The sequence below is a fragment of the Boleophthalmus pectinirostris genome, unplaced genomic scaffold (assembly GCF_026225935.1).
Source record: "Boleophthalmus pectinirostris isolate CB_2022bp ecotype Guang Dong unplaced genomic scaffold, ASM2622593v1 HiC_scaffold_18, whole genome shotgun sequence".
NCBI classification, from domain to species: domain Eukaryota; kingdom Metazoa; phylum Chordata; class Actinopteri; order Gobiiformes; family Gobiidae; genus Boleophthalmus; species Boleophthalmus pectinirostris.
The window spans coordinates 7966219-7990384 of NW_026571133.1; the positions used below are offsets into that span (position 1 = coordinate 7966219).

General features: G+C 36.7%; 1 protein-coding gene across 1 annotated transcript in view; it reads left to right on the forward strand.

Annotated features, from left to right (window-relative positions):
* LOC129408951 (collagen alpha-1(VII) chain-like) overlaps positions 1-24166 on the forward strand; it is a 121624-nt gene that overhangs the window by 62775 nt on the left and 34683 nt on the right. The window contains exons 61-85 of the mRNA XM_055153869.1: positions 293-331; positions 405-458; positions 536-568; positions 1740-1805; positions 1958-2002; positions 2107-2142; positions 2587-2613; positions 2690-2761; positions 3801-3863; positions 4066-4083; positions 4502-4537; positions 4629-4658; positions 6031-6066; positions 6153-6287; positions 8054-8125; positions 9851-10015; positions 11474-11575; positions 13632-13676; positions 15432-15500; positions 15781-15837; positions 17872-17940; positions 20881-20925; positions 23161-23208; positions 23931-23984; positions 24071-24109. Of these exons, the coding sequence (XP_055009844.1) occupies positions 293-331; positions 405-458; positions 536-568; positions 1740-1805; positions 1958-2002; positions 2107-2142; positions 2587-2613; positions 2690-2761; positions 3801-3863; positions 4066-4083; positions 4502-4537; positions 4629-4658; positions 6031-6066; positions 6153-6287; positions 8054-8125; positions 9851-10015; positions 11474-11575; positions 13632-13676; positions 15432-15500; positions 15781-15837; positions 17872-17940; positions 20881-20925; positions 23161-23208; positions 23931-23984; positions 24071-24109 (1455 nt within the window). The remainder of the gene's footprint in view (positions 1-292; positions 332-404; positions 459-535; positions 569-1739; positions 1806-1957; positions 2003-2106; positions 2143-2586; positions 2614-2689; positions 2762-3800; positions 3864-4065; positions 4084-4501; positions 4538-4628; positions 4659-6030; positions 6067-6152; positions 6288-8053; positions 8126-9850; positions 10016-11473; positions 11576-13631; positions 13677-15431; positions 15501-15780; positions 15838-17871; positions 17941-20880; positions 20926-23160; positions 23209-23930; positions 23985-24070; positions 24110-24166) is intronic.

A 24166-nucleotide genomic window follows, 5' to 3' on the forward strand; every position in this document is an offset into this window, starting at 1 on the left:
CAGAACCCCTCCCCACCACCAGACGTTGAGCGGAATTAAATAAAGGCAATTTAACGTGTTTTCCATCTAAATCTCAAATCGGAATTATTATTTCCATGTAAACTTGAAGGAGAGTATTTTAATGCCGAACTATTTAAGTCCGGACAATTAATTCGGAATTAAAAATCATCATGTAAAGGTGGCCATGATCTAAAAACTCAAGAAAAAATACAAAATGGATTTAAACAACACAAAAAAATAAAATGATTAATCCAGTACCAGAGATGATATTCTGTTCTGTGTATTTCCAAAGGGTCCTGAAGGGAAACCTGGTTTACCTGGTTCATCAGAGGTACTGTCACAATACAACCTCATATATGAGAAATGTAACTATAAAACTTAAATATGAATGTTTGTTTTTTCAGGGTGGAGTTGGAAAAGATGGACTGGATGGATTACCAGGAAAACCAGGACAAAAGGTTTTTGATTTTCCGTTAATTATTTTTGATACTTAGTGTTTGTAAATGTGTCTTCTTAAAAATATTTCCTATTACAGGGTGAACCCGGACAAAAAGGGGATTCTGGAGAGGTATGTCTGACTTAACTGAAATGTATACTTAATAAAGGGACACTGTGCAACTTTTCTGGTTAAAGGTTTGACAGTTGCTTGTTTCCATGGAGATGCTATTGCTTTTCGTAACATATGTTCAAGAAGACAAGCCTGTTAATTAGGGCTGGGTATCATTAAGAAGTTGCTGATACGATACATACCTTGGTACACAGGCCACGATACGATACATATCTCAATACAGTTGATACAAATTGATTTGATTCGGTTCAATAAAAATAATGTCTAAATCATGACTGTAATACTAAAAGTCTTTGTTAAACCACTTCTTTTGCAAAGTTCATAAGAAAGACAAATATTTTAATCATTAAAACAGTGAAAATGTCAAATGTGTCGCATAAACAAGGTTCTAAGTTTCTAAACAAGTAACAAAACTGTAGCTCTGTAACAAAATAATGTAGTAAAATACTCTTGGCGATATATCGATACAGCAGCCCATGATATCGATACTGTATCATCAATAAGTGATATGATTTATTGAAATTTCGATGTTTTTGCAAACTCCTCGTGTTAAGATCATCAGGCCAAGTTACAGATCAGATCAGGCGTGTTTTTCAAGGTTTTTGTGAATTGATTAAATTGTATAATAGACATTCTAGGCAAAGCAATAACATATCCATGCTGGCAGACCCTCACCAGAAAAGTTACACAGTGGACCTTTAAATTATACATGTTTATTTTTTATTTTTTTTAGATTAAACGTTTTGACCTGTTGTTTCTATTTGCCACTACAAACAAATCTCTACTTTTGGATATTTTCATCATTTCTGGCCTTTAACCTTTTAGATGGTTATACCTTTCTAGTATTAAAGGTACATTGTGTAACTTTTCTGGTAGAGGGTCCATGGAGATGTTAGTGCTTTGTCTGACATGTTTCACAGTATGGTATTAAAACCTTTCTTATCTTTATAGTCAGATCTGTGGAGATGTGTGTTTTTCTCTGTATCTTTGAGATATTAAACCACCTGTAATTGAATAAATTTAAGGTAGAGCTGTTTAATGTCACACTGTGGAACATTTCAGACAGACAGAAACAAGCAGGCGATGAACCCTCAACCAAAAAGCTTCACAGTGCATCTTTAAATTAGCTATGAATTTAACTTTTTTTTTTCTTGTGTGTTATTTTGAGCAGAAAGGAGACAAAGGAGAGCAGGGCAAAGTTGGCATAGCTGGGATTCCCGGTTTACCAGGCACCCCGGTGAGTAACATGTGTTCAATCTGCCTGTAGACTCTTATGAAGCAATATAATTTCTAATATTGGCACATACATAGCTAAGCCATACTGAGTTTTTCTATAATATTGTCCAAACTACCAGATATCCAGTTTATTTTATGTGTGGTTCTCTGCAGGGACGGCCAGGCATTGACGGAAAAAGAGGTCTGCCCGGCAACACTGTAAGGGGCTATTTGCTTTTACAACTAAAGCCATTTGTAACGACCAACTGAGTTTAATAATTCCGTTGTTAAATTGTCCAATATTTATGCCATGTTTTTCACAGGGAGACAGAGGGCAGAAAGGAGAAGAAGGCAAAAAGGTATAATTGGAGTATTTAAAAGTCCTATGTTACATAAAATTAACTCTTGTGAGCTTTAAGCCGCATTATAATGTTGTTGCCTCCTCAAAAACATACCTGAAGTTGTGTTTTGTTTCATTCACATGTCTGTTCCACCTTGTGATGTCGTGTAGTAGTAGTTTTTAACATTTTTATCTTTATTTCAGCAGAGACTGACATGGTTGAAGTCATCTAAATTATTCTAGGAAGGTGTATGCTTTTCAGTTTGAGAGAAGAACTCAGAGAGAAGAAGCAGGATTTGTTTGTTAATCTTGTGTGAATGAAACAAAACACAATTCCAGGTCTTTTTGATGAGGAAATAACATTATAATAGATCAGAAAATAGCATAATATTGGCCCTTTAAGATTAATAAATGCAGTCTGTATTAAATGTTATGAAAGTTTTACATGATGTCTTATTTTTAGGGCGAAAAAGGGGACTCTGGAGCTGATGTAAGCGATTTAAAGTACAGATTTTGACAGTATTTCGGGTAAACACTTAAATCAGAGTACTATATTATTTCCACAGGGTCGAGATGGGAGCAAAGGTGAACCAGGAGCCCCGGGTTTACCTGGAAAACAAGTTCTGGTGACTGCAGACGTAAGAGAAAACATACTATTTATTTAAAAATCTCTTTCTCTCTTCGTACATACATTATCGGTCAAAAGTTTTAGAACACCACACTTTTTCCAGTTTTTTTACTCTTTACTGTTGACCAGAACATATTCTAAACTTTTGATTCATGAAAGTGTCCACCTTTGGCAGATATAACAGCTGAACACACTCGTGGCTCGTTCTTTTTACAATAGAAATAAAATATTCTTCAGAAAGTTCTTCCCAAATCTGTTGCAGAAGTTCCCATAAATGTGTGGTACTTGTAGGTTTCTTGGCTTTCACTCTTCTGTCCAGTTCATCCCAAATCAGCTCGATGGGGTTTAAGTCTAGACACTGTGCTAGACACTCCATGTTTTCAAGTTTACCATCGTGTTCTTTTTTCCAGAGGTAGTTTTGGCAGAGCTTGGACTTGTGTTTTGTTTGTCTTTTATCTTTTTTCAACCTCTGGCTGTTCAGTACTTAACTTTGTACCATTTCAGGCTATTCATTGGACTTGCACAACTTGAATTGCAATAAATAACTGGAAAAATTAGAGTGTTAAAACTTTTGATCGATAGTGTATGTCTGTAAGTGTCTGAGAGGTGAATTGGTGATAAGTTGCCCATAGTGAATTATTAAGCGTGTAATTTATTCTTTCTTTATTGATCCTTTTCACACAAATAAAACATAAATTATGACGCTACCAGGCCCATTTACTAGTCAAATCTCTTTAGTTTTCAGTGTATTTCTTTAGTAAACTTCAGGGCAAATTCAAAGCAGTTTAATGCCATACTGAGAAACATTCTAAGCAAAACAATTGAAACAAGCAGATGGTTGACTGCCCACCAGGAATGTCACATAGTGCAACTTTTGAACGTTTTGGAAATGAAGCATCGCCCTACTGCTAGACTGTTGTTTTCAGTGTTATACCTCCTTATAGCAGTAATAAAAATGATCGAACGGAGTGTCAAATATGTTTCCTCTTTGCCTTTTCTGTGCCCATGTTTACATTCAAAGCAGCTCTAATTTTGTTTCCATTTCTCAGGGTGCTTCAGTTGACGATTTACGCCAAGCCTTTCCAATACCAATGGGTCCTCCGGGGGCAACTGTGAGTGCTATGAGCTACATTTCTGACATATGACCCCATTCAAAAATAAAAATATCAAAAATATCATTGTTTATATATAGAGGACTAGTATAGCAAGTCATCAGTCGTGTTTGATTTATTTTATATGTGTTTATATATTGAAATGGTTATAGTTATAATATTATGCTAAAATGCTCATATGTACTTTGTTTTGTTTTCTCAGGGCTCTCCAGGAATGAAGGTATGCTATTTTTGAATACAGAATTGTCCATTTTCTGTATAACATTGCTCATTCTTCAGATATAAATAAACTGTAGTGATGTTAAAAGATTTGGGATTTTATTTTAGTTTATTTGAGGACGCATAGCTCAAGTTGGTGGATGTTGTCGTCCATTAACATGCATAGAAAATTTTGCGGTTCAATCCTCACTCTTGGCTTTGCATCTTGCCATGATGTCCTTTGGCAAAACAACTACCTGTGTGATTGTGTACATGTGATTATAGAATTAGTGAAGGTTAGAGATGCCATAGATTGCCGGAGAATTGCAGCCATGTATCTCCCCATTACTTGCAAATGAGTGCGAGTGAAGAGTGAATTCCTAATTAACTGTATGAAAAATAAGATTAAGAATGTCCTTTTATGTTGTGTTTTGTTTTAGGGTGAAAAGGGAGAAATGGGTGTCAAAGGAGAAAGGGTATTTTTATAACTCTACCATATCTGCAAGCTTCAAATAGAATGGCGTATTATACAGCACATTGATTTGTTCTGTACATTATTTATTACAGGGTGAAGCTGGAAAAAGCATCGAAATGAAAGTGAGTAAACTTAGAACTTTAATGTATTCTTAAGTCTTTACAGTGGCTCAGTGCATGAGTGGCAGAGATAAGGAAGAACAATATTATACCAGAGCCCAGTTATGATTGCCCCGCTCCAAATCCCAACCTATATTTGCTGTTCTTTATATTTTAATAAATCTCCCACACTTAAAAAACATATCTTTATAGTGTAGCAAAATCAGGTGGACTTGTGCTATAACATTTAACAGCTGTGATAAACACGCATACTATATATACTGTATATACCATAGTCTACTATACTTCACTTCCTCCAGAGCAATTAAAAAACTAATTAACAATTAATGCACTGCCCCGGGCAAGGGCGTAGGTTTGCATAGCGACGGTGGGGACGTGTCACAACCAATATTTGGGGAAGACAAAATAGTCCCTACCAATATTTTTCCTAATTCAATAGTATTAATTTAACATGTTTTAGTTCACATTTTGTTTATTGGACGTTCTGAGATGTTTTCAGTGATATGACGACAGGGTTACCTCTGCTGCTATTTCACTGGCTGCAACACAGTGATGTCATTAGTGGTGCCAGGAGCCTAAACTGGGGAAGCGACAAGACACCTGAAGATGGCGGCTTGAGCAAGCGCGTGTGAAGACGAACTTACTTGGCTTCATCTTCAGTTAAACTTGTCTTATAATGAGTCGTCGTGGAAAAAGAGCAACTATTGCCACAAGTGCACCTCCCAAATGGAGCCCTACTCATGCACTGTTAGCAGTCGAACTCTACTGACAATATTCCATGGAAAAATGTATGGATATTACCTCACAAATATCTCATCATCAACAATGGAATCTGCTACAATCTTCTACATCGCTTTTATCCGGTAAAGAATAATCTTAGAAGTACGATGGACACAAACTGTATATTTTGCGAACTGAAAAATGAAACCACCTCTCACTTATTTTGCACCTGCCCAGACTCTGTGTGTTTTTGAAAAGAATTCATAAAACATATTGGGGGAAACCAAACCAAACCTACGCCTTTGGCACCTGGATCTTAGACTGGCTGAGTCACTTTCGATTTTTAAATCAGCTCTTAAAACTCACCTGTTCTCCTTAGCATTTTGTTATGATCAATGTTGTTTTTTTATGTGTCTGTATTTTTGCAATAATTTTTCTGTATTAGTAAGAAAGTTTGATTGGACTGGAAACAATATAAAAAAACAACTAATTTTGTATAAATAATACAACATTTTTTTTTATTAAAATACTGATGAATAAATATAGAAATAAAGATGTAAACAGTGTATGAAAATTGTAAGTCAACCGTAACAAACAAATTACCTTTACGTGTTTTAATTTAATATTATGTTTTAATTTAATATGTTTTTTTCAGGATATAGAGGAGATGTTTGACGCATATGGTATACGGGTATGTTTATGACACACTTCTGTATTTTGCTTCTTTCAACAGTGTTTCTAACGTTCTTAAATATATGTGTGTTGTGTTTTTTTTAGCTCCCGTTGCTGAAAGCTTTGATTGACCGGCTACTTCAGGACGGAATAGAGGATCTGCTCCACGTTCTCGGAACTGCTAAGAAAAACAGAGAAAAGTCTGACAGCCACACGTCCAACATCATCACAGAGCTCACCGTATGTTTATTAAATTAAAGGTCTACTGTATAACTTTTCTGGTGAGGCGTCTCCATGGAGATGCTATTGCTTTGCTCGGAATGTTTCACAATATGGCATTAAACTTACTTTTCCATGCAGCATTTATTCAGATACAGTTCTGTTTATTGAAGAAAATAAGCAAAACAAAAGTACGCATTCCTATTGTAAGCGAGGTCGCCTCTCAACATATCTGATCCGTAACTTGGCCTAAGGGAGTCTATTCTCTCCATGAAAATGAGTATGTTTAATGCCATACTGTGGAACATTCTGTGCAAAACTATAACAGCTCCATAGAGATAAACTGATGAAGTGTCAGATCATATGGACACAGCTTTTACATGGCTTTCGGTAAGACACAATTTAGAACATTTTGACAATTTAAAATGTTTTAATTTGGTTATGGTCTCAAGTGGAGGAGTTCAAGTATCTCGGAGTCTTGTTCATGAGTGAGGGGAGCATGGAGCATGAGATTGATAGGCGGATCGGTGCAGCGTCAGCAGTGATGCGGTTGCTGTATCGGACCGTTGTGGTGAAGACTCTGGATACAAGCAGCCGAAATGAGTTTCCTGCTCAGAGTGGCTGGATGCTCCATTAGAGATAGGTTGAGGAGCTCAGTCATACGGCAGGAGCTCGGAGTAGAGCTGCTGCTCCTCCACGTTGAGAGGAACAGTTGAGGTGGTTTGGGCATCTGTTCCTGATACCTCCTGGACAATTCCCTTGGGAGGTGTCACCGGGAGGAGACCCCGGGGAAGACCCAGGACACCCTGGAGGGACTATGTCTTTTGGCTGGCCTGGGAACGCCTCGGGGTCCCCCTGGAGGAGCTGGAGGAAGTGTCCGGGGTGAAGGAAGTCTTGGAGTCCCTGCTTAGACTGCTGCCCTCACAACCCAGCCCCAGATAAGCAGAAGAAAATTGATGGACGGATGAATGATTTGGTTATTTCTATGGCAACAGACCTAATTTTACATCACTTAAAGGTGCATTGTGTAACTTTTCTGGTGAAGTGTCCGTCAAATGGTTTTCTCCATGGAAATGTTATTGCTTAGTCTGGAATGTTTCACAGTATGGCATTAAACATTTCTATCTTTATGGAGACCAAACCTGACCAAGTTACAGGTCAGATCTGTGGAGAGGTGACCCCGCTCAGTTAGAATGCTTGTTTTTCGCTGTATTTTCGAGCTTTACAAAACCACCTGTAATTTGATGAATGCAAGGTAGAGCTGTTTAATGCCATACTGTGGAACATTCCAGGCAAAGCAGTGACATATCCAGAGAAGCAGGCCAAAAAGTTACGTAGCGCAACTTTAAAACTCATGGACAGTTTCCGTTCACTTCCACACTTGTGTCAGATTTAAATGGAAGACAAGTTGGGAGCTGATGTTCTATTTTGAGAAAGAAACACAAATAAATCCACAAATATCGAATATGTGTCCTAATGATAGGTTCTAGCAGCAGTTACGCCAGTGTTATTGAATATCTTTTGACACAGTAAGAATAAATCCTCTTAAGGTAATGTGCTTTGACAAGAAAAGATATCGAGCTTTGTACCAGTTTTAGCCCATAACGCCAGACAATTCTGTGCTGTGACCATAAACCGAGCAAAACAACTGAATTTTGACACTTTAAAAGCCAATTTTACAATCTCACATGTTAAATTGTAACTCTTAAAATGTTATGACATGTCAACATAACCTATTTCCTGAACTAATTTCTTATATTTTTTAAATTCTTGTTTCCCTTTTTAAGAGTTCACTGAAGTTTTCAAACCAGCCGCTGTCAGAACTGGCCGATCCTGCTTTTGACAGAGATCTGGAGTCTGTGAGTATAAGGCCTTAATAACACTTTATAAATACTACACGTAATTAGCCTTAAAGGGACAGTTCAGAAATTTGGACATAGGACCGCATTTCCTAGTTAGTCAGAGTGTTGGAGACATATGGAGACACTTTTTTAAATATTCCATCCAGTCCTTGTATTTGCAGAGGTCGCTGGTGCTAGGCTAGTGCATGTCAATGGCCATAGTTATCCTGCCACTAAAAACAGTCTTACCCACTCCACAAAACACCTGAAGCAAAACCATTATTATGCCAGTCTGTCGATGTAAATGTCTGTGTTGATGGTATAATGTTTGAAATAAAACTAACCTTGCATTGCATGAATCATCACATTTTGAGGGACTATTTTACTTTGCCGGTAAGATAGGTGCTAGGTCAGGGGTGGGCAAACTACGGCCGTATGCGGCCCTTTAAACCTTTTAATCCGGCCCACCGAACTGGAATAAATTATAATAATAAACCGTGTTGATGTTTTATTTGTCATGCATTTTCAGCATTTCCCAGTAGATGGCGCACTACATATACAATGAGGTGCGGCGTATTATGTTGGCCGCAATGCTTTATGGGAAAGTGTTCTTACAGGAGTAATTCGGACCATGAGTGAAGTAGTTGGTGTTCAAGCTATAAGACTGCACTGCTTCCATGTTATGTACATAAGAAACAAATTTAGAACAATTTAAGACTCTGATTTGTTACTATTAATATGTACAACATCATAGAGACTGGTTTTACTGGACTTGGAGCGTCATGCTCGAGCTGTCTTCAGTCAGATTTGATAACAGTAAGCTCACGATATTCATTCACATGTGGTGGGCAGTCGAATAGCTTTATACACTGTATTTGGAACAGGTTTATACACATTTATTTGTTGTGAGTCATCCACGGCAGTGTTGAAGCGCATTGTGCGCGTCTGAAGTCCTACATAAACGTGAATATGAATGTAATGAAGCCGAGCTCTTCACATGTTATGTCTTGTCTTCTGTCCGGCCCTTCAGTCAAACTTTAGGACCCTATGTGGCCCACAAGCCAAAAAGTTTGCCCACCCCTGTGCTAGGTGATATCAGTCCGCCGCTGCCGAGCCTTCTATCAGGAAGTACAACTCGCATAAAAAATGCCACATACAAAATGTTCGCTGCAAACTAGGGATGATTTCTTAGGCAGCCAAAGGTTACCTTTTTCGTCCTTCCAGTGTATCAGTACTGCCCATCGCTTTCATCTTTCAGTATTTTTCAATTCCGTTGGGAAGGGAAACAGCTTGAACGTCATACAAATCTGATCTTTTGCACTTATGGAGTTTGCAAACTTCTGAAGCCCTTTTCCGCTGTTAGGACATCCAATAACCACACAATTATGATGTCCGAATCCCATAACTAAAATATGACAATATCAGAACCAGAAACAAAAGCGATATGGTTCAAAAGACTTGAAAAGATCGACTTTGACAATAGACGCATTCCACTGGAAAAACAAACATGGCGGTTTGATGCTCAATTTTTCAGAGGATCCTTCCCAGTATGCATTGCGCTGTGATCGGAAGTCCGAAATTCAGGTTGCATATATTGAAAACAGAATGGATGGAACTGGAAGCGCCCGGTCCCACTACTACTACTGTTACTATTACTATTATGAGTACTGTTACTACTAATCCTGCTTCTGCTATTATTACACAATTAAAAAGTATAACAAATTACTGTTATCTTGTGTTCAGGACCATTTGAATGCAACAGCTGAAGGACCAACATTATGGACTCTGAGCAGAGACGAGCAGAGCACAACTCATGACAAGTTTAAGGAACCTGGGAAAAGTGACAACGCATCAATAAAATCAAACTGGACGGTTATCAACTCCACCAGTGATACAACAGCCAATAAGGTATTTAGATATGAAAGTGCATATATTTCTAATTATTATTTTCTAATTAGTTTAGTGGGAAGGTACCTGTGGTATATATTTTTAATACTGTATTTTCTGGACTATCCACCACCAGTCCCACCAGCCAAAAAATGTGCAATGAAGAAGAAAAAAACATATATAAGTCGCACTTTTTGGGGGAAATTTATTTTATAAAATCAGAGACCAGGAACCGACATTTCATCTCGAAAGACAAGTTATAGTAATAACAACAGAATAGAGAACAACAGACTGTTAACGTCACATATGAACAGTTCCTCAGATAACTATAGCATAAACAACAGAACAGAACAAGTTTACCAAACTCTCCATCTCACTCCAAATCACTAAATCCATTGAATTCTTTGTCCTCGATGTCACTTCTGAGCAACTCCATGACCTCCAGAGGCGCGCCACTTCGTCTTCTGTGTAGCTGTCATCAGACTCAGCATCAGTTCCAGTTAGAATTATTCTTTCCTTTCTGAATCCCAACAGGGTAGTATCGGTTGTCACTGAAGTCCAGCTTTTGTCGATCCATTCAATGACTTCCAGGAAAGTTGCATGGTGCATCCACCCGGTTACCGTGAAGCTGTGTTCCCCATCCCCACTTTCTGCCAGTCCCTCACAAGTTTCTTGCTCACTCCAAACTTTCTTTCTGCAGCTCGATTACCATTTTTGGCTGAATACCTCACTACTTGTAGCAGGACAGAGGCTCTTTCTGCTGGAGACATGCACAGTAAAGGGCAAAGTGACAGTGGTACAAGTGTATTAGGAGCAGCAGATACTGACACACAAGCCTAGAGCACCCTCTTGTAGCTGTCAGTGTGAATATTTTAATATACAAGTCACACTGGAGTATAAGTCGCAGGACCACCCAAACCATGATAAAAAGTGTGACTTATAGTCCGAAAAATGCCGTAGTTTTACATCAGTTAAGTGGCAGTTTGTGGAAAGAAATTGAAAAGAAAAGTACAAATACAGGAAGTAGTGGTGAGTTCTAAAACAAAATACCTCTACCTACACTACCAGTCAAAAATATGGACACACGATCTCTAATGTTTTTGTTTACAGCTTTCTACATTTATATATACTTAATAAGACATCAGTTATATATAGCAAGATATATGGAATTGTGTAGTAAAGAAAAAAATTAAATATTTTTCAACAAAGCAAAGGACGTATTTTGACCCTTGTAAACGTTATGGTTGCTAGGTAACATAATTGGAATTGCCTCCATGCATGTCACATCTGCTGCCCATGTCCAAATGGGAAATATAATTATAAAATTATAATTTAAGAACTAGAAAAAATAGACAAGCTTTTTAATCAAAACTTAAATACAATGATGATAACTGTGTTTTTGTGAAATGAGTAGTTTAATCTATCAGATGCACTTTAAATTAGAAGAATGTAATTAATTTGACTTTTTATTTATTACAGACAGTGTTAAAGTCTTCAGATCCGGTTGTTGAGACTCTGATCTTGAGTCATGAAGATTTACAAAAGAAAAGCTCAGGACATAAAAAGAAAAACCGTGGAAAGGTAACGCTGCACTGTGACCACACAAACTATAAATTAATTTTTGATAGAATTCATAATAAGTTAACAATTTTACAATTAATTCTACATAAACATAATTGCATGATATAATTTTAACAATTTATTGAAAGAAAAATAAACTCTGATCTCCTGCCTTTCATATAATTGGCTATTCACATACGCCAAAGACACAACATATACCAGTAACACCACAAGGACAATACAAAAAAAACAATATAAAATTTGATTAAAGTCTGAATTATATTTTGTCCAGTTGTCTTCTTGTTTGCATCTTGGTTATTGTTATTGTCCAGTATCACCATCTTCCCCTCTCTTATTGATTCAAAAAGAATAATTATCACCAATTTCTTAGAAAAATTACTAGTAAAAAATATGGAAAGCAGGAGGTCAGTCTAAATTACATAAACATTTACTCAAATCAGTGGTTTTCAAACTTAGTACTACAAAATATTCAGCTTTCTCTTTACCACGAGATCTCCTCAACCAGTAGGCTTAAAACACACCTAAAAAATTGAGCATGTTAGACTTGTTTCTGGAGTTAGTACAAGGTCTCCTGCCACAAGATCTCGTGAGGCAAAATTGCCACAAGATCATGCACACATGAGAAAATGACCTTGTGACATTTTTATGTTTGAATTGGACAAAAAAGGGTTACTTATTGGTGAGTTACATCTCTAACAGTTCCAAAGAGCAGTACTAGAATGGAAACAAAATATGGAATCAAATTAAAAAAGATTGTGAGGCTAAAATTGGAAACCGAACCGTAGAATTTATATATTAGGAATTATCTTAAAATCTCATATCTCGTCTCAAAATTGCATCCGATTCCTAGTTGTTTCTCCTTGTCATTTACCCTCTAAAGTTTTCGTAGTTTCAAGTATTTGAAGTGATTCGTGCAGGTTTGAGTCATCTTTAATCACTTATTTAACCACCGTTATGCGCCCACGGCTCTTTAATTACTTCATTCTTTAATTCAGTTTTCTTAATCGATGATAATTTTTAAATCTGCTACTCGCTAGTGCGATCTATAGCTATCCATCAGAGGTACCAACAGCTGCACAGCTCTTTGTTGTGATGACATTTACAGCGACGTCTGCTCCAATTGAGCACCACAGTTTTCTAACACTGAAGGAGGCTGACTTGTTTTTTTCATTAAGTCCTAGAAGTCTTAGATGAATATTGCGATTTAAAATTAGTCAATTATCACATAAAGATCCACGGGTGTCATAGATTATAAATATATAGCAGACACAAGCACTGTACGTACTTTCAGTGAGGTTGCATCTCCATAGCCTCATTTATCAGCCTGTTTCACTTTGTGGAAACCATCTGACCTCATAGCATTAGAATTTGTTCATTCGACGGTAGGCGGGTACTTTTTTATTTAACTAGTTGCTACTATTTGGTTGTGACGTATGTAATGCGCCGCTAATGGGGCTAACAGGTATGTTAAGCGTTTCCCATATTCCGCAGGAAGAAGGGCAATAATATCTTTCCTCTTGATAAAATTCACCAAACATTCTCTTTATTCCAGCTTTAAATCCTCAATCTCGGGAATCGTTGCCAACACAGAATGTATGACTTTGTCTACATCCATCTCGACTGCTTTGTTTACTGTTGTGCTGTTCCACACAGCTCTTCACTGATTGTTTGGTACGCACTCTACAACTTCCGGGGTTCTTGCAAACCGTCTAGTGTATTCCGATTCTTGACCTAGTCGTTGGAGAGAAATGAAGTTGAGCGGAGGCACTAGGTGGTAGCCTCTCCATGGATCTGGCTTGTAACTTGGTGCATACTGTGGAAGTTACTTAGTGCACCTTTAACCTTAAAGCATAGATCAGTTTCTCTCAAAAACAAACAAATATGATAACATCAGAACGATCCCATGTACCACAGTTTGAAAACCACAGATTTTAATTAAAATTTAAACTTCGTAAACACTTTGGGCTCATTGGTGTTCATTCTGTTACATGTGATGATATAATCTAAGCATGAGAAACTCTTATCTTTGTCTCTCTGTGACTGAACCTTTAACCAGGGCAAAGGAAGTAAAGGACGACATAAGAGGCAGAGACACCGCCTGGTAAATGTCCGTCAATGTGGCTTTAAAATGGCCCAGCAGAACACAACCTAAACTCTTAAACACAACTAACACAACTGTCTAACTCTGCTTTAAATTACACTCAATAAATGCTTTGCTTCCACTAGACTGGTGTATTAAAATCTTAAACGATACAGTAAAACTACTTTTAAACAATTTATAATCTCACCATGATATATTGTGTTCGATGTGTGCATGCATTTACTGTTAGTTGGTAAGTTTTGCTGCTTAAATTAGCTGTATTGTATTTGCTTGGCTTTGTGTTTGACAAGTAAAGAACTGTTCTATGTGTTGAAATATTGATATATTCAGGGCTGTTTCTAAGATGCAGTAGAAGTATTTTCAACCAACTTTGGAAAAATGTCTGTTTCCTTATTTAGTAGTTGCAATCTAGTGAGTCTAGAAGTCATTACACCTTTACCTCCACCATAGACACATGGCCACATAGACATAGACACCCTGTCCTCTGACTAAAATAAAATATAGAAATATAGTAATACAAATATATCTCAGTTTTATACAGGAGGTTGTAGGGAAAAACAGTGCAAAGATTTAAAAAAAAAAAAAAAAGAAGAAGAAGAAGATTGACAGGACATATGATTATCTATAACAAAACTATCATCAAAGCTTGAGTATTGCTGTTTGAAGAAAAATATTTTATTGAACAGAACTGGACCTGTCCTAAACAGTTTTACAATAATTAAAATGCATCATAACTAGGGGTGTAACGATATCCAAGTCTCGCGATACGATATCGTCACGGTATGAACCTCACAGTACGATATTTATTGCAATATCATGGGAAAGCTCACGATATGGAGGGGAGGCTCATGATTAGGGATGTAACAATACCCAAATTTCTCGGTATGATATTTATTGCAATATTTTCTGGAGGCTAATAAAAAATGCCTTGACAAGATTTAATCCAAAGAACTAAGACTTAAACGTAATTAGAGCTGTTATTTCTTCATGAAGTCTTCACTGAAATGGAGCAAAGGATCATGGTCTGTGTCAGGGATGGGCAAAATTTTTGACTCATGGGCCACAAATGGTTCTTAAATTTTGATGGAAGGGCCGGACCAGTAGCAGATGGATGGACTTTTTGGAAATCTAGCTCATAAGAGAACAAAATAACATGGGATATGTAGAAAACATATCCCTTGTTACTGAAATTTCCCATCATTGAAAATCATTCAAAAACATTACAACAAAATATCTGTCTTTCAAGCCCCACGGTATTTACTATTTATTGAAATGACTTCTAAAACTGAGAAAATTATTATTATTCAAGTTTGACGGGCCGCATATAGCCTCCGGGCCGCAGTTTGCCCATCCGTGGTCTATGTAGTTCCCTCTGTCTTTTTTTTTATTGCTGCACCATAACTCTTAATTTAAGCAAAGAGACTTGTAATTCGATATATTGTGATGGTCTATGCTATTATTGTGAGAACTTTAACGATACATCATGATATTTTGGTAATTGTCACATCCCTAATCATAACTTTTAAGTCCATATGGGAAAAAAATGGAAATACCACCATCATTTTATACTAAAAATTTTGTTAAACTGTTTTATATTTATTAACATAGTATTTTCCTTACTACTGAACACAAGTTTGAAATTTTAGTATCATAACAACACTAGTCATTCAAATCCTTACATATTTAGAAACAGCCTTGAATATATGAGCAGATCTGTAATATTGCTGTCTAACTGTCTAATGCTGTCTTCAATAGTCCAGTGACATTGACGAAGGAGGAGAGGAGCCGGATGAGCTCTACACGGCTGGAGAATACAGTTATGAGGTAAGCAGCCAGAACAAGTGACTAATGCATAAACAGTGAAAGGAGTGTTTAATATAATGAAGTGCTGGGGGTTGTTAGACTTGTACAGACTCGTCACTGTGGGGGTCTGCTGCTAACAAGAAAACTGTCAAACTCACAAACTCATATTAAGCTGAAGTGTCTGGAATAATTGTACTGTGCCCACTCTTGCACATCTGATTAAAGACACGCCCACTTTCCCCATTAACCCATCGCACCATCACACGTCGCAAAACTACAATAATTATCTTTTTTTTAATAGGAGACGGTATTCCCAGATGAGTCTTTTGTTTCACTGGATGGGGCTGACAACAAGCAGGTAAAAACGCACGATTAAAGCACACAAATTTGAAGTTTTAAAATATGGAGGAGTGTTTTTTTTTTGTTTTTTTTTAAATGTGTTAAAAGAAAAAAAACAAATCTTGATGAACAATAATGAGGAGGAATAAATGTTGATTAATTTAATTTTTTTATTTAAATGTGTTGAACGTTTGTAAAAATGCATTTCTTTTTTCTGATTGAACCCAAAATTATCCCACACCCACAACCACCTCACTCATTAAGCTAAAGATGTAATATATAATTTTATATGATTACTTACAGTTCAAAACATTCACATTCAAAAGGACATATAACACCATCATTCTCGTTTAAGTTTTTTTATACGTTATTTAAACCAGGAGTCTCCAACCTGTTGCACGGGAGCTACCAGTAGCTCTCCACCCACTTCAGAGTAGCTCGCCAAGGGATTTCTGGATTTTATGTATGTGCTAAAGATGCCTAACTTGTTGCACTGAGAAATGGATAATGTTTTATAAGCATCTAACTGTTCCCTGTCTAAGGCTTACCAAGGCACTTATGTATAGGGTTAGAGTCAGTTTCTTTGCGACTCCTAAATTGACAGCTTTTGGCAGTTTCATTTTGTGAAAGGAGCTCACTGTAGGAAAAACGTTGGATACCCCTGATTTAAACAGTGTGTGGGAGTTTTCCTTAAAAAACAGCGAAGTGCCTCTCCTCCAACGCACCTGTCGCCCTGTCACGTGTGCAGAATCTACACAGAAATGTATACATTATGGTTATTCTTAAAGGTGCACTGTGTAACATTTCTGTTGAGGGGATCCTTTCCCTGTTATTCCTCCGCATGATCTACCTTGCATTTGCTCTAATACAGGTCAAATAACGTAGCCAGGCTGGTGCCACCTAGTGCCTTTGCTCAATTGAATTTCTCTCCAGTGAGTAGGTCAGGAATCAAAATACACTAAACCGTTCTCAAAAACCCCAGAAGTGTGAGTTCGGGCACCAGCCAATCAGCGAAGAGTGATATATTCAGTGTTGTCAACGATTCCTTAGATCGAGGATTTAAAGCCGGAACAAAGAGAATGTTTGGTGAGTTTCATCAAGGGGAAAGATGTTATTGTCCTTCTTCCTAAGGGTTTTGGGAAAAGCTTAATATACCAGTTACCCCTGTTAGCCTGTTATTACATACGTCACGACCAAAGAGCAGTGATTGGTTAAATGATAAAAAAATACCCGCCTACCATCGAGCGAACGAAATCTAAGACTGCGAGGTCAGACAGTTTGTATGAAGTGAAACGAAGTAAAACCGGCTGATGAATTAGGCTACAAATACCGCTTTCCAAATAGGAAATAAACATATGGGCACTTCTGGCTACTTTTGACTCTGGCTCCCTTTGACTTACATCAGAATATTGTCACCCCCTCTTTGTAACTGCCGCAGTGAGCCTCATCATTTTGGTCTTAAAATGTTCATATTAACCCACTCTACATGATCCTGGTGGGTTTTTTTTCCATTACTTTGTCTTTTAAAGTAATCCTTGTCATAATAGGAGTCTGGCTCCAAATTCACATCTGTAACTTTTCAATGAATCAGTCAATCAAACTTTATTTATAGAGTGCTTTTCATACAAAAAAATGCAACACCAAGAGCTTTACCTTTAGCATCACGTCACATTTCCTTAGTCCACTTCGTTATCCAGGCTATGGTCTGATCTATAACTGGACATGCCTGTGTCCACTGATACAGGCAAAGTCTGGAGAAAAGTTAGCGGCTGAGCCCTCCCCAGGCAGATTACACAGTGTACCTTTAAATGAATAAACTAATAATTATTTTTCATTTCTAATCTGTTTTAAATAAGCAGCAGCCTTCGTACAAAAATCTACATGAAACATTCTGCATTGAACTTGAGCAAAACAAACAAAACTCATTGTGTTTGGAGATAGAAGAGGAGCAGGGCAGCTGAGCACTATCATGTCACCCTGGCTCTGTCCGTGTGTCTAAATCTGAAAACAATTAACTATATTTATTTATTTTTACATTTTTTAATCTGGTTAGGAGGAAGAGATGTCCATCCACAGGCCAGACGAAACAGAAACAGCAGAGCACATGATCACAGAGGAACAGGTAAGAGAGAGCTATTATTTACAACAAACTACCCAAGTCTTCATATTTATTATTCTATTGTTACTTTTATTATTACTTGGTTTGGTGGAATAGTGCATGAGGTTAACATTTCGCATAGTTTTTCACCTGAAAAGTGGCAGCCTGTGTTTAAAAAAAGTAGAGACGCTTGGGTACTTTTTTAAATCCAGCGTTTTTTTTAGTTCATTTTTGAGTTCCGATATTACTTTAACCCGATACCAGTGCAGAAACAGTACTAAAAACAGCATTTATTTCCTTAAAACGAAAATAAAATACAACAAAACTGATCCAAATGTTTCCTGTAGCTGTTATTTATCTCTTACATAACCACAGAACTTTGTGTAAATAAAAGTTCAAATATTTCTGGAAACTTTCTGGGCAGACTATGAAGAGTAAAGAGTCTTATTACATCAATATATTTACGTGTCCAACCAGGATATTGACTGAACCGATATTTGGAAAACAATATCCCATCCAGCAAATCGGATATTAGCACTGATATCCGATACCAGTTTTGATTGATTTGTTTTTATTTTGACTTTGTGCCAAGAAAGAAGAAAATAATCATACCTAATACATATATATTGTAAACAACAGACTTAGACTTAAACAAACTTTATTGATCCACAAGGGGAATTACTTGGACACTGTAGCTCACACATCACGATATATTATAATAACAAAGAGCAAAAAATATAAAAATCGTAATAAAACTTCTAAATAAGTAGCAAGAAAAAAATTGCAAGAGACTGGTGTCAAATTAGACATAATGAAAAACCTATAATTATTGGAGAATGAGTTCCTCTGTCCTTCTATCGTCTGGTGCAGTGTCCATGATGGAGAGCAGTTTTCTCAAAAAGGAGTGATAAGAAGAAAACATATACTAACTCACCCCTGTTTTAGCCAGGCTGATGCCACCTAGTGCCTCCACTCAATTTCATTTCTCTCCAGGGACTAGGTCAGGAATCAGAATACACTAGACAGAAGTTGTAGACCACTCACCAGCCAATCAGTGAAGAGCTGTGAAGCCATGACGTCAAACTCAAGCGCCTGTCTGGGTCTGTTTTGTGGTACAGCACAACAGTAAACAAAGCGGTCGAGATGGATGTAGATGAAGACATACATTCTGTGTTGGCAACGATTCCCGAGATCAAGGATTTTAAACAGGAACAAAGAGAGTGTTTGGTGAATTTTATCAAGAGGAAAGACTTTATTGCTCTTCTTCCGACGGTTCGGTTTGGTGCATTACATACGTCACGACCAAATAGCAGCAACTGATGAAATAAAAAAGTACCCGTCTACCATTGAGCGAATGAATCCTAATGCTGCGAGGTCAGACGATTTCCACAAAGTGAAACCAGCTGATGAATCAGGCTACCTCATTTATTACATAGTTTTAGAAAAATGACATGGTTGCTTATGCATATTAATCACAAAACTTTACAAATATTGACATAAAGCAAAATAAATAAAGCACTATACATACTAAATGTATTATGTTTTGTATTGTACTGTATTATGTTTTACAATTTTTTTTCATCTGTATACTTCTTTTTTTAGTATCGGTGCATCGATAGAACAAAAACTGGAAATTACAGGAAGTAATTTAGAGTTCTAAAATTAATCTCTCTATCTATGTCATCAATACACAAATGTCCATTCAATGCAGGAAGAATTTATGCATTAACTGTGTCTCTCTTCATTGTGGCACTTCTCTGTTATAAGCAGCAGATTTCCATGCACTTAATTGTTGAGAAATGGCTACGTGACATTTTTAACTTGACTCGGTTTCTGAATGTTTTGAATAATTGCCACAGAAGTACAGGATGTGGGCGGGGACAGGAGAAAGGTGAAAACAAATTTTGAGTCCTCTTATGGTGAGCTAATGTCCTTAAAACAGAATAAAACATTAAACAATACAAAAATTATAACAAGAAAAACATAAAAAAAACAAAAAACTGTTATTATTGTATTGTTTAAAGGTGCACTATGTAACTTTTTCGTTGGGGGTCCATCACTTGCTTGTTTCTATGGATATGTCATTGCTCTGGAATGTTCAACAGTATGACATCAAACAGCTCTACTTTATATTTATTCAATTTTATATATTTTTAGTTTTATACTTCAGAAATACATAAAAACAAGTTCTTGGTCTGGTTTGGTCTCCATGATGATAGAAAGGTTTAATGCCATACTGTGAAACAATCCAGACAAAGCGATAACATCTCCATGGAGACAAGTAAGTAGCGGACCCTCCACCACAAAAATTGCAGTGTACTATTAATGTTTTACTGTTTTGTCCTTAATTAAAAAAGGAAAAAATTACAATATACTTAAAAAACTTAAAACATAAAAAAATGCATTTTTAAAAAATCATAAAAGTTAATTTTTCATATGTTCCCTGTAAGAATTTTTTTCTTACCAACAACAACTATAAAGGTACACTATGTAACTTTTTCTGAAGGAGGCTCTGTCAAATGATTTTTCTCCGTGGATATGTCAGTGCTCTGGCTGGAATGTTCCACAGTATGACATTAAACAGCTCTACTTTATTCAATTATTCAATTACAGGTGGTTTTATGGCTCAAAAACACGTAGAAAAACAGGCATTCTGACAGTGAGCGGGGTCATCTCTCCACAGATCTGACCTGTATCTTGGTCTGGTTTGGTCTCCATGAAGATAGAAAGGTTTAATGCCATACTGTGAAACATTCCAGACAAAGCAATAACATTTCCACGGATCTTCCACCAGAAAATCTACACATGCACACATATATTACCTTTAAAAGCCGTATTGGTTGGCATACGGTAAAACATTTCTGGCAAAGCAATACAATCTCCATGGAAACAAGCAAGTGACGGACACTCTTTTAGAAAAGTTACTTAGTGCACTTTCATTTCTTCGTTTTTTGTTTGCTGCAGGGTTCAAATCTGATGGATACTCCACCCACAGAAGAGCCAGATAAGGTAAAAAAAAAGTATTTGTACTTTTTAAACTTGGCCCTGCTTCTTTTCTTCACAGTTACCTTTCTTTGCATGGCTGCGAATGCATAATGCTTTATTTGCTCTTTAAATTTTTCTTGACTCATTCAAATTAACTAAATAACAGCACTTTTAAAGGTCCTATATTCCACAAAGCTGACTCATGTGAGCTTTATGTTATGTTATAATGCCGTTACCTGCTCAAAAACATACCTGGAGTTGTGTTTTGTTTCATTCACACATGTTTGAACCCTTTAGTCTGTCTACATCTCCAAAGCTCAAAATGCTCTGTTCCACTTTCTGATGTCATGTAATGGTAGTTTTAAGGTTAATGGAGCTGTATTATGACACCAAAAGGTGGAATTGAGTATTTTCTGTTTGAGAAAAGAACTCTTTGTGTGTTAAACATGTGCAAATGAAACTAAACGCAATTCCAGGTGTGTTTTTGGTGAGAAAACAACATTATAACATAGATCAAAAAATAGTGTAATATGGGCTCTTTAAACTATATTAATATTTCACCAGTGCAAAAGTTGAGAGTGCATTATATGTGAATGCTGAATGCCTCATAGATGTATTGGACCCACAGCACCAGAGCATGAGACAGGAGCTCCCAGCATGCTTTGAGCACGTTTCATAAAGTTTGTTTAAATGAGAATGAGTCAAACGTCCATTAAGGTGAAACACCGCAGGCAAAAAAAAAAAAAAAACAACTCATACATTTTGAACTTTTAAACTTCTACTGACAAAACTTTAAGACAAAAATGCACTTCACATTTTTCTTCATGTAAAGTTTTCATATATTTTTAAGGGATTCATGTGCTTCATTTTTATGTACTGGATATAAAAACATTTACAGAGGGGATTGGAAATTTCATATGTTTTCAAGTTTTTTGAAAGGCTTACAATTAGACTGAAAAAAAATCTGTCAATCAATTTGACAAGTACAAGATTGTAAAATTTGGTGTTTGTTGGTTCTACTTTAAAGCTACCATCTGTAAGTTGTGTGAAAAAGCCCTCAGTCGTCCAGGTAGAACCCATGGTAAAGGAGAAATTCAATTTGTCAAACGGACAAAAGTTTATTTGGTCGAATATGTTTCGCTCAGGGCCAGAGGTGTGAAAAGCATCCATCATGGCCCTGAATGGTTATGCCAAGCCAACCAACAGAAACTGTAAACAAGTAGGTGTGTTAGTTTCAGAGTAGTTATTTAACTCCTCCCTGCAGGCAGATATAAGGAAGTGACCATTCTGACCAGAACTGAAGCAGCAGCATGGATGAGCTGTGAAACATATTCAACCAAATAAACTTTTGTCCAGTTGACCAATTGAATTTCTCCTTTGCTACTGTCCGTAAGTTTATTAGAGATTTTCTCACCAGTAGAGGGCAGATGTGAATCCTGATCCCCCTCCCCTCATCTGTCCTTTATTCAGACCTGTGCTCTCTCGTTTTCTTCTGTCAGGCCAAAGCTGGCACAGCAGTAACATAGACAGCATCTAGTGGTGACATGTGAGAATGCAACAGGTCCGGTCTAAATATGGATGGTAGCTTTAAGTGGTGATCTTTATGTCTCTATGGGAGAATAATTCATTCTGCATTATGTTGTTTCCATGTGAAAACCTCTGGTATGTTGACAGTCAAATGTACAGAGATTTTAAACTTTAGTTCTGCCTATAGTGTTTCACCTTAAGCAGTAGGCGGCGCTCAATCGAGGATTAGTTTTTAATACTTTCTCTTTTTTATTTTTAAACAGGAACTCTCTTAGCTCCAGAGAAACTGTCTATAGAGTTGTAAGATTTCACACCAGCATCTCATGTGGACACAAACATCCAGACAGAACAAAACCTCCTCACTTTTGGATTACATTTTAAAGATCTCTGTAATTATTGTTTCTATGTCCTGGCTTTACCCTTTTTTCCACCATATTTATTGAAATGACCCATCGCTATCCACACCACTATTTTTTATGCTAAATACTTATTTAATTTATTTGACTGTTTTGTGGTTTTCTGTACACAGTATCAAAGTGTCATAACCTCAGACTTTTTCACTGGTGAAATGTATTTCTGTTGCTGTATAACTGTTACTGTTACTGCTCTGCATGTACAAGTAAAGGTGATTAAACACACTGGGTGTCGGTCCTTTTTCTGTTGTGAAAATCCTTGTATTTGTGATATTGATGTGATACAGTTTATTACAGTATCTGTGTGTGGACTCGACAGGTTTCTAAGGTCAGGGTGAGAAAAAGTGTGCAGTGGACTCATTCAGGGGTAAGTCCTAGAACTGTTTAAATAATATTTATATTTTTCTATGACTTGGTAATATGGGGAAACATTTATACTTTTCTTAGAGCCTATATCTCCATTGTTATCATAATCAAAAACTTAGATAGGGACAGAGAAAAATAAACGTTTTCTGTGTGAAGTTCAAACAATGCCATTTCTATCAGCCACCTATCTTGGAATTAGTTTGCAGACAAATAACACAGAATATTTACAATAAAACACTCATTACTGAGACTTTGCAGCTGATGTTATCACCAATCTCTGGGGATGTGTAACTAACTGAAAGCACTACTCTGTTTGAAGCTCTTTTATTCAAGTTAGACCTTTAATCTGATTTATATTTTAACACAATCTGAATGGAAAAAAAACAGATTTAGCTGGAACTACAACAGGTGAGATGAACTGTGCTGTAAACAAGTTCCTCTCAAGTACTCACTCAGTTTTTTAGTTAGTTATTCTCGTAATCTGTTCTTGAAAATCAAACCTGAACAGGATCATGAACACTTGTATTGAGAACAGGCTTCTGAAAATGTGTTGTTTAAATTAATTCATTCATTTTTCTAGAGTTTAAACAATAAAAGCACAGAATCACAAAAACACCCAGATTTGAAGATCAGTGCAAAGTCAAATCACAATTGTAATTTCTATTGTTTAAAAGGATCACCAGTAAGGATCTCATATTTTCCAATGAAATGTTGATATTTCAGGCGTCCATGCCAGGAGCTCCAGGCAGAAGAGGCCAATTCAAAGAAGCACCACAAGTACAAATCTATATTTTTATATTTAACCATAATAACGAGGAGATTTAGCAATTACACTGAATCAGTATTATTCTGTTTAATTGCAGTATCACACATCAGGAGCTCAAGGTTATAACAACTTCAGTGTAAGTTTGCTATTAGTTATTTTTAGATTTTAAAATGTTTCTGTCTTAGCTGGGAGC